We start from the raw sequence: 17,574 nt of genomic DNA, 5'->3' as shown, positions 1-17,574 counted from the left end.
AATCCACTCTTGGTTCAGGAGAGTTGTTTAGTCTGAGTCAAGAAAACCTTTATGCAACTTCTTGGAAACTGAGTTTTAGCTCTGTGCTGTGCTATCTTAGTAGGAAATCTGTCTCTTATTTCTTCTATCCATAAAACTAGAGTATGTTCACTCTGATCTGTCTACTTCATAAGGATGTAAGAACAGCTAAGCCAACAAATGAGGGGAAAAATAACTTTGAACTGTTTAAATAAAGGTGCTATCAAAATCAAATAGAATTCTGTAGACATACTAAACTCAATTTAAACCAAATGTGACATACACTTATTACATGGACATAGGCCTTGGTAGTTTTATACATTGTGATGCCTCAAAGGCATCAAAATTTGCTTCTGTGACAAGTGTTCAGAAGTACTGCTTATCCAAACAGGAGAAAGTGCACTGAGCAAATATGTTCCCCGAGTTTATAGCAGGTCTTCTAGATAATTTGGTCCATGAAGCAAAATTCTGTGCTGTTCTGCAGAGACAAAGAGTTACAGATGTTCCTCTGAGGGTAACTGTTGTATTTCAAAATGCATGCCCAAGGAAATGAAATTAGAAAACTTTAAGTAGACAAGAATGAAGGAGGAGGTAACAAGTTTGACAAGAAGAAATGTACTCACTACTTTATGTATATAACTGTGGCCCCTCTTACATCACCTTGAGAATAAAAATAAAAAACTAATTAATTTTTTAAAAAGAATCTGAAATTAAATATGTGAAATAAGAGAAATGGTATATTCAAGTCAGTAAAAACCTCACATAATGTGAAAGACCTGAAAGCCTTAGAGATAACTTTGCATTCATAAACTGCTTTGTTAGATGCCAACTCCTTTGCACCACTCTTAAAAATAATAATAAAAATAAGGTAAAATCAATAAAAATATAAATAAAATATAGTAATACAGCCAATTGTTGATTGAATATGAGAGAATCTAAAATAAAACTAGTCATTTTTGTATGAGAGAATTCAGTTTTAACATGTAAACACTAACTGAATTAGATGAAATTATGAGGTAGAACCAGAAACAAATTCTTCCATCTTGCTAGGTGCTGGTGCCTCATGTCTGTAATCCTATCTACTTAGGAGGCTGAGGTCTGATGATTGAAACCAGTGTGAGCAAGAACGTCTGTGAGATTCCTATCTCCAGTTAACTAGCAAAAAAATAAATAACTAAAAAAGCAGAAAATAGAGTGGAGTTGTGCCTCAAATGGCAGTGTTCTAACATAAAGAAAAAAGCTCAGGTACAGGGCTCAGGCCAGGAGTTCAAGCTCCAGGACCAGCAAAAACAAACACAAATGTTTGCATCTTGATAAGGTAAGTAATATAGTTTTTTTTTACATTTTCAATTTATGAGGTACAAATAATAACTGTAAAAAGAAGCTAAAGTCAAAGAAAGAAACAAAAATATTTGAAAATTACTTCTATGGCTAGTCCATGGGGTAACGGAGACTGAGACATGTAAGTTGGAGCCTCCTCTATCAGGCTGAGTAACTTCGTTGCAAAACTAATATATTCAATGTATAATTATGAAAAGTGAAAATGTAACTGCTTTCTAAAGTAAAGCTTGCAGTTGCTCAAATTTGCCTTCTTGTTATGCTTTCAAAACACGGACATGGCTTCACACAGCTTCACTATCAACTTGAGACCTGAGGGATTTGAACGCTGCATCCTGAGACAGGTAGCTGAGGCTTTGGAATTCTCAGCTTGCAGTTTTAATTTCTTCTTTGTGTGTGTGTGTGTGTGCAGAAAAGTTAACGATGTTTACTTTGTGTGCTTCTTGAAGAAATATTGCCAGATACTCCACCAAAATTGGTTTGTGAAAGGGCATCAGAGAGCTTGGTGCAAAGTGAGCTGTTGAGCATAAAGTATCTAAACGTCAAACACTTTCTCCTCCTCCTAGGACTGCTCTAAAATTGAGAATTTTCATAATGTGATACCTGAAGACATAAACTTGAGCTTTCTCATCCCCTTGACTTCAAACAATGGGAATTACACATGTGTTGTTACCTACCCAGAAAATGGACGCATGTTTCACCTTACCCGCACTTTGATGGTAAAGGTTGTAGGTAAGCAGGATTCATCATTTGTACACTCATACCAAAGGTAGTAATCTTGGTACTGCACTTCATAATTTCTTATGCACCGCGTGTCAACTGTACGAGAACTATGTTGTACTCACTGCACTAGCACCATAGCCTGTAGCTGTTCCATGTTCAGTAACTGGTTGACTGATTTCATATGTGAATGAATGAAGTAAAGCCTTTTAGGGAAGACTCAATGAATGATGTAAATACTATTGTCAGAAAAGTGTGTTATGCAGGCATGATGGGATATACTACCTTTTATCCCAGCTTTGACAGTCTGACATAGGAAGATTGTGAGCTCAAGGTCAGCCTGGATTAAATATCAAGTTTAAGCCAGCTCAAGCTACATAGTGAGATGTTGGGCACTATATGCACCCCTTGTTTTTTCCAGTTCACATTCACATATTAAAGGTCCTTAACAAAACCGCAGTACAGAAAGCTATTTTTCTTTCAACTGGAGTATAAAATATTACTCAGAGCAGCAATCACATGGAGGAGCATTCAGCATTGCTCAAGTCTACTTATAGGATGGCCTTGATACTCTTATAAATTATTCATTCATTCAATTAGTATTTAACCAAGTCTCCTAGTAGAAACTGAGCATTTTGAGGAGGAATATTTAGGTAACAATCATAACACATAACTATAGATAATAATCTGAATATATTATTACCACTTATTTTTTAAATAAAACAATTTGTCATCTATAAAAAGTAATTAAAATCAGGTACCAGTGATCATTCCTTTAGGCCTAGCTACTCAGGAGGCTGAGATATAAGGATTGCAGTTCAAAGCCAGCCCTTGCAGAAAAGTCCATGACATACTTATCTCCAACTACTCATCAAAATCTGTAAGTAGAGGTGTGGCTCAAGTGCTAGCGCATCAGCCTTGAGCAGAAAAAGCTAAGAGTGAAAAGGCCTTGAATTCAAGCACCAGGACCAACCCCTATGCACACACACCAAGACTTAGATAGGAAAAACAGTAATAGAGACATAAAAGTAATTAGCTACAGTACACTTTAGTAGAGTAGAAAGTCAATATAGTAAATATAGTAAGTCAATTTCTCATATAAGTTTTGAAAGTCAAAAACTTTGGTTAATCAATCCAAGTAATCTCTTCTGGAAACATGGAAAAGACTCAATATGTTTTGTTTATTCTTGGCAGAGGAAAGAAAAACAATCTTGCTTTTTTTGTACTTCCAGCACTCCTGTCATGAAATGTGTGAGTTTTCCACACCAAGCAGTTCTCTAGTTCTCTGCAAATACCACCTGTGTATTGTACAATTTAATGCAATTGGCTATTAACCACTTGAAATTAATACAAACACAACCAACTAAGGGCTTAGTTTTACAAGACTGCCCCACCCTTCCTTCAGATGCTAGTTGCAAGCAGATGCCTAGTTATCCATGCCCCGTCCCTCTGGCTCTCCTCACTTTTATTAGCTCATAAAACTCAGGGAATTGCTATACTCTCTTTACAGTTTGTTACAAGAAGTTCAAGTGATCAGCAGGTAAAGTCCAGGTCTAGGGTTGGAGATGAAGGATCTTCTCTCCTTGTTGCATGGCTTTATTCACTTTCTGCCCTCATATCTGGATGATGTGTTTTCCAGCCCCAAAGCTCTTCATACCTCAGTGCTCAGGATGTTCATTGAAGTACAATTACATAGTGATTCATTGAACCATTTCTATTAGTGATTAGTTCAGTCTTATTTCACCTCTCTGAAAGAGAGGGGTTGTGACTAAACTTTCTAGACCTTCTATTATGCCTTGATCTTCCTAGTTCAAATCCAGATACCTTCACTCTGAAGTCATCTAGGGAGCAACAACTGTTATTCATCTTGTTATCATGTAAAGACACATTCTTAACTCTTTAAACTTCTAGGGTCTTAGAAACTCTTGGGTCAGAAACTGGGAACTTAGACAAAAGATGCTCATTTTACCCATAGATTTCAGGAGGTCTGTGTCAACAATTAGTTATAGAGAACAAATCAGTGTTTTCCATTATGTTACCCTTTGCTTGCTTTATATGAATGAAATGCATAGTAAATGAGTACATATTACAATGTGATCTTTCTTAAAAATTGAAAGACTGTGCCAGGAAGTTGGGCAAGGCTTTCAGGAGACTTTTTAAAATAAGGATATGTAATTGAATGTCATTATTTTGTTGTTGTTTTTGTTTTTGTTGTTGTTGTTGTTGTTCAATCTTCTACTACAGGCTCTCCAAAAGATGCAATGCCCCCCCAGATCTATTCACCCAATGATCGTGTGGTATATGAGAAAGAACCAGGTAATTATAACTGTGCCTCCGAATTTCAATTAGATTACCTTAGTTACAAAATAAAAATACAATGTCACTCAAGTCAACACAGTACAGTAAAGAGCTGCAATAAAACACACACACACACACACACACACACACACACAAATTTAAGCTGAAATATCAGAAACCAAGCCATCTCGGTATCAGCTACATCATCCATCTCTAGGGCAGCTAAAGGAGTCTCTGCTTTGATCAACAAGGTCTCAGTTTTTCCTCTGCTGGTCAGTGATGCTTTTTGAAGCAAACTGGGCTTTGCTGTGGGTTTGATTTGTTGCAGCTGCAACAGGAGCACAAGATATCCTATAAACTACTAATCTTCTATACAAAGACAAAGAGTGGGATTCGAGGCAGGATTGTATTATGGGTGAAAACTGATAAAGCCAATACACCTGGAATCAGAACACGTTTGCATGCTTGTATACCTCTTATTCTCTTTTTGATTCACGCTAAACAGAAATCATTTATAAATGATTAAATAACAGATAACTTAGTGTTTTCTTTACTCATGCCTCCAAACATTACTTGAATAGAAAATTATAAAATTTCCTATATTATATCCTTTATAATAAATCCATTTCAGACACAACATGAGATATGCAAAGACACTTGTTTTAATATAGAGATTTGTTTTCTTTTATTGTCGATCGTGGGGCATGAAATCAGGGCCTTGGTGTGGTTCCTGAGCTTTTTTACTCAAGGCTAGCACTCTACCATGTTGAACCACAGCCCCACTTCCAGATTTCTGGTAGTTGATTGGAGCTAAGAGTTTTATGGACTTTCCTATCCAGGCTGGCTTCAAACCGTGCTCCTCAGATCTCAGCTTTCTGAGTAGCTAGGATTTTAGTCATAAGCCACCAGTGCCTGGTGAGATATGTTTTAAGTGGCCAACATAGGTAGAGAATGATTATCTAAAAGAAAACATGTGGCTAAGTTTTCAGATATGATTTTCTTTGTAACAAGCAAAGACCACAATAAAGGGGTTCCGCTAATCTCAGGTCAAACTGTCTAGGATTAGTTCTGATTATATAATATAGTAACATAAAGCTGGGTGCTGGTGGCTCATGCCTGTAATCCTAGCTACTCAGAAGGCTGAGATCTGAGGATCACAGTTCAAAGCCTGCCTGGGCAGAGAAGGCAATGAGGCTCTTATCTCCAATTAATCACAAGAAAACCAGAATTGGTGCTGTGGCTCAAGTGGTAGAGCAATAGCCTTGAGCTGAAGAGCTGAGGGGCAATGCCCAGGCCTAGAGTTCAAGCCCCATGACCAACAACAATAACACACACACACACACACACACACATAAATGTATACATATATTTTTATATATTTAAATACATATATAAATATAAGCTAACATAAAAGTTTTTCCTACTATGAGAATAAACTTAATAATCACATAAATGTGTCCAACCTACTTATATTATTCTTCAAAAATATTCCTGATGGGGCTGGGGATATGGCCTAGTGGCAAGAGCGCTTGCCTCGTATACATGAGGCCCTGGGTTCGATTCCCCAGCACCACATATACAGAAAATGGACAGAAGTGGCGCTGTGGCTCAAGTGGCAGAGTGCTAGCCTTGAGCAAAAAGGAAGCCAGGGACAGTGCTCAGGCCCTGAGTCCAAGGCCCAGGACTGGCCAAAAAAAAAAAAAAAATATATATATATATATATATATATATATATATATATATATATATTCCTGAATTTGCTTTTATTTCATTATCCTTAATGAAATATTACTACAGAAACCTGGAGGGAAAGGCCAAAGTGCCATGCATTGGAATGGAATAAAACCACTAGCCAGATAAGCTGAAGCTCAAATCAGAAGGACAACAGAATTTGTCCTCCAAAATTAAACATGTCTGGGGAACAAAAGCAGTCAATATTAATAGCTAATCAGGAAAACAGGCACAAAAAATTGTTCTGGGCAAACTGGGATAGAAATTTCAGTCTAGGTCAATTTCTTAGCTACTACTTATTAATAATTTGACCTAGAAATGTTCATTACTATCTAGAAGCTTGAGGTTTTGCCTCTGTGGAACATTAATTTTAAAACCACTTCATCCTGTTTGATTAAAATTAAATGAGAACATTAATCGATATCAATATTTAGCACTATCACTTGTACAAAGTTTTGAGTGAGTATGTTGGGTTTCTCTCACTGCTGTTGGCTCTGTGTGAAGTTCTCCCTAGTGAATGTTCCATCTCAAAAGAATATCTAAAATTTCTATTTAGAAATTACCTCCTTTTTTAATTTTTAATTTTGGATTTTCGGAGAGCGTGTGTGTGTGTGTGTGTGTGTGTGTGTGTGTGTGTGTGTGTGTGTGTGTGTGTCTATCCTGGGGCTTGAACTCAGTGTCTGGGAATTATACCTGAGCTAACTTGTTCAAGTCTAGCATTCTACCATTGAGCCACAGCTTTTACAGTTTCAATTTGGCTTTTTGGAGATAAGAATCTTGGCGACGCCTCTGCCAATATCTGGATTTGAACTGTGATCCTCAGATTTCAGCCTCTGAGTTGCTAATGATTATAGGTATGAGCTACAGGCCCCTTAAAATATATATGTAGCCCTTAAAATATATATGTACATACATATGTATATACATGTGTATATATGTATATAAATACATATATATATATATGAATCTGTTAATTGTATAAAGGGGTATTTCATTGCGACCTTCTCATATAAGCATAAAACACATCATAGTCAAACTCTCTCCTAACATTCTCCATCCATACCTGAAACCCTTAAAAGAACAGGTTTCATTGTACTATTTTCATAAATATGCTTAAAATATTTAATCATATTCACTCTCAATCCACCTTCTGTATTGTGTCTCTCAATGCCTACTGATGCCCACCCCCATGGAGCCTGCTTTACTTTCACTGAATTTGTTTTCACTTTTTTTTTATCTGTATCTTAATTGTACAAAAAGGGTGACACTGTGGTATTTCACATGTGGATATATTGTCATTTAGCCAGATTAACCTCTTCTCTTTCTCCTTATTCCCATCTCCTAACTTCTTGCCATTTAACAGATTTCAGTGAGATTCCTTATACCATCCTCATACATCAACATAATATATCTCAATACTACTCATCTTACTTCATTCTCTTTCCCATGCCTTACTGTCCTTATTTCCCAAACACTTCTATGATTAATTCATTCATTCATGTTCTCTCCATACACACATGGATACACACTCACATACATATAAGCATGAACACACAAACACATATATATATACATACATACATATGTGTATATATTTTAGGTCTACATTCCTCAAACGAGAGAAATAATGTGATAGTTGATCCTGGAATTTGGTTTATCTCATTTATCATCATGATCTCAAATTCCATCCATTTTTCTGCAATTGACATTTTATTTTTTCTCAATAATCCATGTTTCATGTTATATCTATACCTTATATTCTTTTATATTGTTTCCTTCAAACAGTTGAACACACAAGTTTTGATTTAGCTTTTTAGTTTATGTGTGCAATGCATTTTAATCAGTGTCTCCCCTTCTATCACTGTGCCACATTTCTATCTCTCTGAACCTGATTTACTTCATTTACATGACTTTTTCCAGATCTATTCCCTTTTTTCAAATGACTTGATATTATTCTTCTAAATGGATGAATAAAATTCTATTGTATATATACACACCATTTTCTTGACCCCTTTCTTCATCAGTGGTAGGGCATCTAGTCTGTTTCTATGATTTGACTATTGTGACTAGTGCAACTGTAAGCAGGAATTTTTATTGTATCTTAACTTACAATATTTTGGAGAAAGACCCCAAAGTGGTTGCTGGATTATAGAGTAATTCTATAATCCATCAATACCATTCCTGGGCATATATAAAGTGGTTGTAATTAGTAGAAGTTATTGTATGCATGACAATAGCTTGTTTCAACATGAAGGTGTCTTGGCTGACTGGCTGAGTGATATCATCACTCTGTTTTTTTTGAGACAAAACCCATGAGATGGAGAGTCTTTCCTTAGCCACAAGAATGGCTGCAGAAATATTTAATATTTTTATTTTATCATATCTTATCTTTTTATTTTATCTTTTAAAATACTGATCAAGTATATTTACATTTACTAAAATGGAACAGAGTTGAGAGCTTTAGGCTGAGAAAAAATACTGTCAGAGCCTTTTTCAACAAATCCTGACCTTTTGAGCATACTAACTCTATTAAAATTGGTCATTTAATAATTTTATGTAAAATTGTTGGCCTTTTATTCTTTATTTTATCTTTCTGTATATATTATTTCGAATGAACTATGGCATATTGTCTTACAGTAGCTATCTAGGGAATTAGTATATAATAAACATGAAATAAACATAAACATATGAAACATATTTCATTCTATGTTTCATTCAATATAAACGTGAAAGTTAAAAGTTGATGGGTTAGCTTCGTCTTTTAACTTGTTTACTTTTTTATGGTTTGTTTTTAGGAGAGGAGCTATTGATCCCCTGTCAAGTCTATTTTAGTTTTATAAAGGACTCCCACAATGAGATTTGGTGGACCATCGATGGGAAAAAGCCTGATGATGTCACCATTGACATAACCACTAATGAAAGGTATTGATAGGCCTGGGAGTGCCAGGGTGGCTAAACTTTCTTTCTCAGGTTAATGTCCTTTAATGAGCACTAGTCAATGAGTATCACAAATGAAACCTAGTATAATGCTTTTAGTTCAAGTCCTTATACTGGAACAATACAGTACAATAAAATAATGAAGGCAACATAGCTCAGACCTATTAATTCTAGATATTCAAGAGACTGAGATCACAACTGAATGTCAGTTAGGGAAAGAAAAAGAGTTTGCTAGATCCCTTAATCAATAAATGGGCATGGTACCCCTTGTCTGTGATCCCAGGTATGTGGGAAACTGAGAAAAGATGATTATGGTTACAGATCAGTATCAGGGGGTGAGGAGGGGTGTGTATGAGACTTCATCTCAACAGGAGAGGTAGGATGTTAGGTGGTATGTATACATCTGTTATCTCAACTATAGTATCAGTTGTAAAATTGGGGAATCATGGTCCAGTTATACAGTAGGCAAATGTCAGATCCTATTTTAAAATAACCAGTGCAAAATTACCAGAAGGCATGGCTTAGAAATAGAGCACCTGCCTTGAAAGCATGAGGCTCTGTGTTCAAATTACAGTACTATCCCTCCTCAAAATAGAACATGAACATGGGAATGTTAATCAGTTTACCCACAGGAAACACACCATATTGTTTTAAACCCAGGAAGTCTCTTACTGTGTTGCTAATGTTCACTTGGAAGTAAATGAAATGTGTATCTTACAAAGATACAAAGGCTACAAGGCCTTTTCATTTCAAGGGTTGGATGGGATACATGGAACTGGTTATATTCTCTTTCTCAATCCTAGAGTAAATGGCCTGTGTGTTTGTTCTTTGGATAATTATGTTTAATTATTTTATGGATGTAAGCATTCATTTCCTATCTTACCGCATGAAATATTTGATAATTGTTCTTAAAATATTGATCAAACAGATTGATGTTCAATAAAATTTATTTTTTAAATGGATGGGAAATAATAAGCTCACTACTAAAGTAACTGCATAGTCATTCTGTGCTTAACTCAGCCTGATTTTGTAGGGAAGCTGACAAAGCAGAAAGTATGGGTGTTACAAGACAGACGATTTCTCTGTAAGTGAAGTATACAAGGCCAAAGAACAACTAGCTCACTACCACAATGAATATTATCCACAATGATGAACTATTTGACTGTTTTATTGTCCATGGGCAAATAGCCTTAATGCTATTTGAAATCAAAAGTCACTTTTTTCCCAAGTTCAGGCTTTTTTGCAGAAATTATAAAATGTCTGTTTCGGGTAGATTGTATAGGCATAACAATGGAAGAACAGACATTTGAATATGCTGTGATAAATGCAGTGACTGGGAAAGATTGGATTTTATAGGAGTAATTAATAAGGGATTCAGTCAAATTTTGGAAATTAAGCAATACTTTTCAGATGATGTAGCACCAAGATCAAGATTTGAAGGATGAGTAGAAATTAGATGAATAAAGGAATATGGAAAGACTGTTTCTGGTAAATGAAGCATTATAAGCAAAGGCCTGGAGATTAGAGAAGTAGAGCATATTGAAGATAAAAAAAAGGAGCTCTCTGAAATTGAATTTATTATTATTGGTGTTGTTGTTATTATTGCCTAATAAATTGATAAAAGATGTGACTGGAAACTCCAAGAAGTGTTATTAGTCACCGGAAATTCTGAATTCATAATGATAATGATAAATGAATAATAATTAAATTGGATTGTTTCCTCCCATGCTGTGATTAAAACACATTCTCTGTGTTCAGGAGAGCAAGAGAGTTAAGCTGAGAGTAAGCCAGTGAGAGTCTTTTACAAAGTTGTCATAAATAACAGTAACAGTGTTTTGAATGAGAACCTGGGCAGCATTCAGCTATATGTGAGAAAGGTCTTTTTCTCCTTGGGCAAAGTCATTCAAATAATTGCAAATTTTTGGCTTAAACCTAAAACATTTGATCTTTGTCTCACTGAGGTTTTGGTATGTTCTTTTTCATGCAATTTTCTTGCTTCAATCAGTTTTTTCTTTCTATAGTAGAGTTTAACTATGGAGATTTCCACCTCCTAAGCAAAATATTCTTCCTGTGTTCAGAATCCAAGTTTTTGTAATCAGTGGAGGTCAGCAATCATTACTGTGGAACAGTACTAATAACCTCCATGAATACCTCCTAAGCCGTCTTCTAATGCTTGTGCATTAAGCCACTCAGTCCTGAGAATTTTTCATAAATTAATACATGTATTATGTACTGTGGAGGCATTACCATTTTCTTCTTTTACAGAGCACTAATGAAGATATGAAAATATTAGTTATTTTGCCCAAAGTACATAGTAGTAAGTGGCAAAACCTGGACCAGAATTCAAATGGGTCTGGTCCCAGAAGATTCTTTCCATACTGGTTCAGCATTCTGCCTCAGAGGAGGCATGCTGGTATGCAGAGAAAGCTATTTAAAAAAAAGCCAGTATTGAGATTTGATCTAGCATTAACATAGTGTGCAGAATAGATGAAATTGAGAATTACAACCAAATTTTGTCTCTATTCTAACCACTACATCACAAGCAACGCTGCTTCCCAACTACTATCCATCTGCTCTCACCTGGGTACCCTGCTTACTTGTCTGATACACACACAGGGCGTGGCCTTGAGTCTCATTGATGCTTTGATTTTCTTCTCTCTGTGCCTAGTGTAAGTTATTCTAAAACGGAAGATGAAACCAGAACCCAGATTTTGAGCATCAAGAAAGTTACCCTTGAGGATCTTAAGCGCAACTATGTCTGTCACGCTAGAAATGCCAAAGGAGAAGTTGACAGAGCAGCCAAGGTGAAGCAGAAAGGTAATGGATGCGCTCAGCAGATGAATTGATGAACCCCAAATGTAACCTTGTGGTTACATGTGGTGAAAAAAAAAAAAAAAAGACTGAGGAGAGAGCTCCTGAACCTTGCATAGCAACCTGGCACATAGTAATGAGTCCAAGTTAAATGAGATCGCCTCAGAGCAGATTTCAATATATGTAAAATGCTCTAAATATTATTTCTGATAGTCCTGGTACCTTAGTGCTCAAATGTTGCTGAAATTTACATGAGTATAATAAAGAGGCATAACTTCACATCTGTGTAATCATGAAAAATCAAGTATTTTAAGTTACAGAGGATATGACAAAACTCTCAGACTCCCTCATTGGTGAATTTACAAAGCAGCTTTTACAAGTTGTTGACAGCACAGTTCAAGAATCTGAAAAATGGCCATATCCTATGACCTAATGCTTTTGGACCTTTTCCTTCTTAAGTAGCAGAAATAGAATTATGTATCTATAACTATCCTTAGAAGAATTGATAATAATGCACTGTAAATAGAAACTGTCTAATTATGTGCAAGAAGAATAAGAATACTTATTCCCAGAAATAAAGATACAATTTTAAAATTTTAACTTCAAACATGATCTATCAATACTCATATAATTTTATATTTTTCATTCTGTTTTAAAATTCATTTTAATATTTTATCATCTTTAAGTAATTGTACAGTAACAAAGCAGTTTCTGTATGCAATGTGCCTTGATCAATGTTACACCTTTCAACATCTTCACCTATCCCCCCAACCACCTCTTTTCTTACTCAACTAGTTTTATAATGTACCACTGACCACAAGTGCTAAAATTATTTGAGATGTGATCTAAAAATGATGTTAAATGAATTCTATGTTAATATGAATGTATTTTTCTGCAATTAATAAAATTTATAAGGTGCTCTTTTGTGAGCTGTTCCTCCTGAAACAGACTAAGATTCACAGTGGTTCTCTCCCCTAGCAAAGAACCCCAGATAATGTCTATGACAATGCTTTACAGTGATTTGGAAGAAAGTAACAGTGGCATCCTACATGTCCTGATAAGAGTACTCCAAAGACCCTGGATCCCAGTGTATTCTAGAACTTAATTATGTTTAAAGTGAAAAACCTCCCTCAAGATTTTCATGTTTTATGTAGGGCCTGACTCCATTTTTTAAAGTTGATGACCAAGCATACTGTACCCAAGATTTTCTTTACATAAGAACAAGAGAGAAAGGAGCCAGGTTTACAGCATCTGTTGCTCTGGAGAAGTCCCAGTGGGTCTGTTCAGGATAAGCCATTACTTCTCTTCCCGGTGAAGCCTGAGTTCACTGTTCACTGTTAATTCTCAACCATATCCCTGTGAAGGATCGTTATGACACCTCCAAGAATTATTTGTACTCTAGATTTGGCCTGTTGACATCCTGGTTTCTGTGCATCCTAACTCTATGATCATGAGAAAGTCCGTAAATCTCTCTGGGCCTCAATTACTTTATCTTCCTCAGGTAAAAGTAACATCAATGCCTCATTAAGTTGTTTAAAAGGGCTCAGAACAGGTGCTGGTATAGATGCATTTGATATTCAATGCTAAAAACAAAGTTTGCTCTTATTATTTTCTCGAAGATTTCATCAATGGGTATTACTTGGCAGGCACATTTAGAGTCAAAATAATGATGATCGAAGTCAACAAAATGAAGTTGATTAGGTTCAGGAACTCTTAGAGTCATTAATATATAATGTAACATTACATAACCCCATCTTCAGAGGGTTGGATTTTTATAGCTGAAGTGTTTTCAATCACATTTGACTTCTAATTTCCTAAGTGGGCTGTTCTGCATTCTCACTTTGTTCTGATAATATGTTTATCTTGTTTTAGTTTGATAACACATTATCTTGAGTAAGAACACAGTGTTAAATATAAGTTAAAGATACTAAATGTCCTCCATTTTATTTCCCAGACAATTTGAGTTTTCTAGATACTACATATTTCTCAATTTCTACAAAAAGCTGCCAAAATTTTGGTTGGAACTGTATTAATTTAACAGACATATTGAAGGCAACTGAAGAATTAACAATATTGGGATTCTCTCAATCTCACTCAGCTTTTTTTTTTAATAATTACTTATTTATTATCAAAGTGATGTACAGAAGGGTTACAGTTTTGTACGTAAGGCAGTGGGTACATTTCTTGTACAGTTTGTTACCTCCTCCCTCCTCATTCTCCCCCACCTCCTCCCCCTTTCCCTCTCCCCCCATGAGTTGTTCAGTTGGTTACACCAAATGATTTTGTAAGTATTGCTTTTGGAGTCATTTGTCTTTTAACCCTTTGTCTCTTCATTTTGATATTCCCTTACCCTTCCCTAGTTCTAATACCAGTATATACAGTATCCAGGGTACTCAGATGAGATACAGTGATAGCGAGGGACAGCCACAGAAAGGGAATACAAGAGGATCATCAACAAAAAAAGCTACGGTCTCACATGGCATGTTGAAAGTAATTACAACAGTGATATAACACTCGTTTCCATAACATGGAGTTCATTTTACTTAACATCATCTTATGTGTTCAATAAGAGCATAGCTGTTGGGCTCTTGTCTTTTTCACTCATGGCTGGTGCTCTACTCCTACTTGAGCCATACCACCACTTTCTCCATTTTACTGGCTAATTAAAGATAACAGCCTGAAGAATTTGTCTGCCTGGACTTGTCTTGAACTGAGATCCTCAGTTATTACCTTTATGAGTAGCTAGGAATACTAGTGTAAGCCACCAGTACCTGGCTCAGAAACTTTTTGGAGTATCTGAGCATATAATAAGTCTTGAACACATATGAACAAGTATATCCCTAAATATTTTAATTTGGGGGCTATCATTTTTATTTTACTTCCTAATTGTCTATTGATAAACATAAAAGTGCAATTAATTGATTTTTGTGTATTGACCTGATATTTTGACCATGCAAAATATTAATTAAATCAACAATATTGAGTTATTTTGTTTGGGTTTGGTTTGGTTTGGTTCCTAAGATGTATCTATCTGTTTGAACTTGCCATCATCAGTGAATAATTCTTTATTTCTTCTTTTCCTAATTTTATAACATTGATTATTTTTACTGCCTTTTCACCTGTGGTATAATGAACACTAGAAGTTACAACAACTGCTGTTTTTGAATTGTTCCTAAAAGTTGAGGACAAGCATTCAATTTCTGTATAATAAATAAGGTGTTTTTTATAGGCTTTTCTGTAGATGAATTTTATTTGCTTTAGGAACTAACATTCTATTTCCTCCCTTCCTCCTCCTCTTTTCTTTACTCTTTCTCCTTCCCTTCTTCCCTATCTTCCTCCCTCTCTCCTCTTCCTTCTGTCCTTCTTTCTTCCCTTTCCTTGTATAGAGTATGTTCTGTTGAATTAGCCAGTCTATTGAGGAGAGTCTTGGATTTTTATTTTCCTCATCTCTACTTGTGATGATTTATAGCAATTGTTTTAAAATCCTCATCCTATTGTCCATTCTTGCATGAACCTTCCATATCATCATAATGTATTGACATAAAAAGTCGATATAAAAACTACTGCCAGACTAGATTTGCTAATACTGTGTTATAGACTTCTATTCGCTTTAAGAGCTTTGCTCATATCTTTCAATGTAAGGGATACTGGCTTATCATTTTTTCTTTTACTGCTGATATTTGACTAATGTCAGAGTTGTGCTAGCTTCATGAAAGGAGTTATCCAATGGCTCTTTTGCTCTCATTTGAAAGGCTACATGTAAAATAAGTATTTCTGGTTCAGACTTTCATAAATAATTACTCATGTAATCTAGGCTTGGTATTTTCTTTATTAGAAAGCTTTCAATTATAAATTAAATTTCTTCAAAAGGTTTTTTTCAGATTTCCCATTTCTTTGTATGCGTTTTGAGAACTTTTCCTTCTAGTAAATTTTTAAAAATTTTACTGTAGGGCTGGGAATATGGCCTAGTGGCAAGAGTGCTTGCCTCCTACACATGAAGCTCTCGGTTCGATTCCCCAGCACCACATATATGGAAAACGGCCAGAAGGGGCGTTGTGGCTCAGGTGGCAGAGTGCTGGCCTTGAGCGGGAAGAAGCCAGGGATGGTGCTCAGGCCCTGAGCCCAAGGCCCAGGACTGGCCAAAAAAAAAAAAAAAATTACTGTAAAGGTGATATACAGAGGGGTTACAGTTACATGGTTCAGGTAATGAGTAGATTTCCTTTTGAAATGTCATGCCCTCTCTCATTATCTCCCAGTTTTTTTCATCCTGACTTCCATTTTCCCATAGTTGTATAGTTCATTTCCAACATAGTGTCTAATGAGTATCACTGTTGAATTAGTTCACCCTTTGTCCCACCATTTCTGTGTTTCCCTGTCCATCCCCAAATCTGATAAACTTATATTCAAGACAAAGGGTACAGAAACCAAACACAGGAAGGAATTAAACAAAGGAAGGGGGGAGAACCACAAGCAGTATAATAAAAACCTCTCACTTCCATTTCTTGAAGTTCATTTTGATAAGCATCATCTTATATGGTTTTATGTACATAATTACTAAACCCTTATGATCTTCTCTTAAGAATATCCACCTTTGATCTCACTATGTGAATGTTTTGATTGTTGTTTAATTAATCATGTTCAGGTGTAATTATCTGCCTTTTACTATCCATTTGGTTTCCTTGTATATTTATAGACACATTCTAGTTATTACAAATGAGGAAAACCATGCAGCCAATGTTTCTTGGGTCTGGCTTACTTTGCGTAGTATAATTTTTCCAAGATTTTCTGTTTCCTTATGAATGTGGCAATGTCATTCTTTCTGATGGATGTATATTCACCCACTGAGGAGTATCTGGGTTAATTCCACATCTTGGCTATGGTAAATAAACTGCAATGAACATGGTTGTGTTGGTGGATTTAGTGGTCATTTTGATAGATGTCCAGGAGTGGGATTGCTGGCTCATAAGGAAGTTCTATGGTTAGCCATTTGAGGAACATCCTCGCTGCTTTCCAGCATGATTGAACACATTTACATTCTCATCAACAATGTAGTAGTGTTCCCTTTGGCCATATCCCTCCCAGCATCTCTTGTTAGTTTATTTGATAACGGCCTTTTTAACTGGGGTGAGGTAGAATCTCAATATTGTTTTGATTTACATTTCTTTTATGGCCAGAGAAGTGAAACATCTCCTCATGTGTCTATTAGTCATTCTGGTTACTTTTTCAAGAAGTCTCTTTGATGAGTCTTTGCTTTGTGTGTAAAACAAGTAAGAAGTAGCCTTTATCTGCCAACTACATTTCCTGCAGCACACTTGGGTGTGGGCAGGAGTGCTGCCTATGTAGAATCTGTACCCTACCCAGTTTGTGGGGGCTAGCTTCTGAGATCCTTCTCTTAGCTCAACCGGAAATTACTCTTAGGTTTTACTACCTGTCCAGTTTTTCTTGTTGGTTTTTGTTTTTTCAGTGAGCTTTTAGAGACTTTTGGTGTTGTAATTCCAAGATGCTTGGTTGGCCTAGAGCAGGTTGGAATATGGCTGGAATGCTGAGTTTGTCCTTGCTCACTGCTAAGGGGCAGGGCTGCCTCCCCCAGGGTGGGTCTTTTGTTTTTCTTAGCAGAGATGGGAGGTGCAAGGGGATCAAATTCCTTTGCACTTTTCAAAAATGGCACCACTTCTCCAGCAAGTTTGTCTGCACAGGTGCTCCTCAAGGCTCTTTGCCACT

The 17,574-nt window shown here is 36.0% G+C and overlaps 1 protein-coding gene across 3 annotated transcripts in view; it reads left to right on the top strand.

The window, feature by feature from the left end:
- Nucleotides 1-17,574, top strand: part of LOC125351875 (interleukin 1 receptor accessory protein) — a 134,752-nt gene that overhangs the window by 93,024 nt on the left and 24,154 nt on the right. For all 3 annotated transcript variants that reach the window (XM_048346946.1, XM_048346945.1, XM_048346947.1), the window contains exons 5-8: nt 1,923-2,088; nt 4,321-4,392; nt 8,901-9,027; nt 11,711-11,859. In XM_048346946.1, the coding sequence (XP_048202903.1) occupies nt 1,923-2,088; nt 4,321-4,392; nt 8,901-9,027; nt 11,711-11,859 (514 nt within the window). The remainder of the gene's footprint in view (nt 1-1,922; nt 2,089-4,320; nt 4,393-8,900; nt 9,028-11,710; nt 11,860-17,574) is intronic.

This window comes from Perognathus longimembris, chromosome 5 (assembly GCF_023159225.1).
Source record: "Perognathus longimembris pacificus isolate PPM17 chromosome 5, ASM2315922v1, whole genome shotgun sequence".
Lineage (NCBI taxonomy): Eukaryota > Metazoa > Chordata > Mammalia > Rodentia > Heteromyidae > Perognathus > Perognathus longimembris.
Note: the sequence above shows the minus strand (reverse complement) of the source record. Positions and strands in the feature narration are given on the sequence as shown.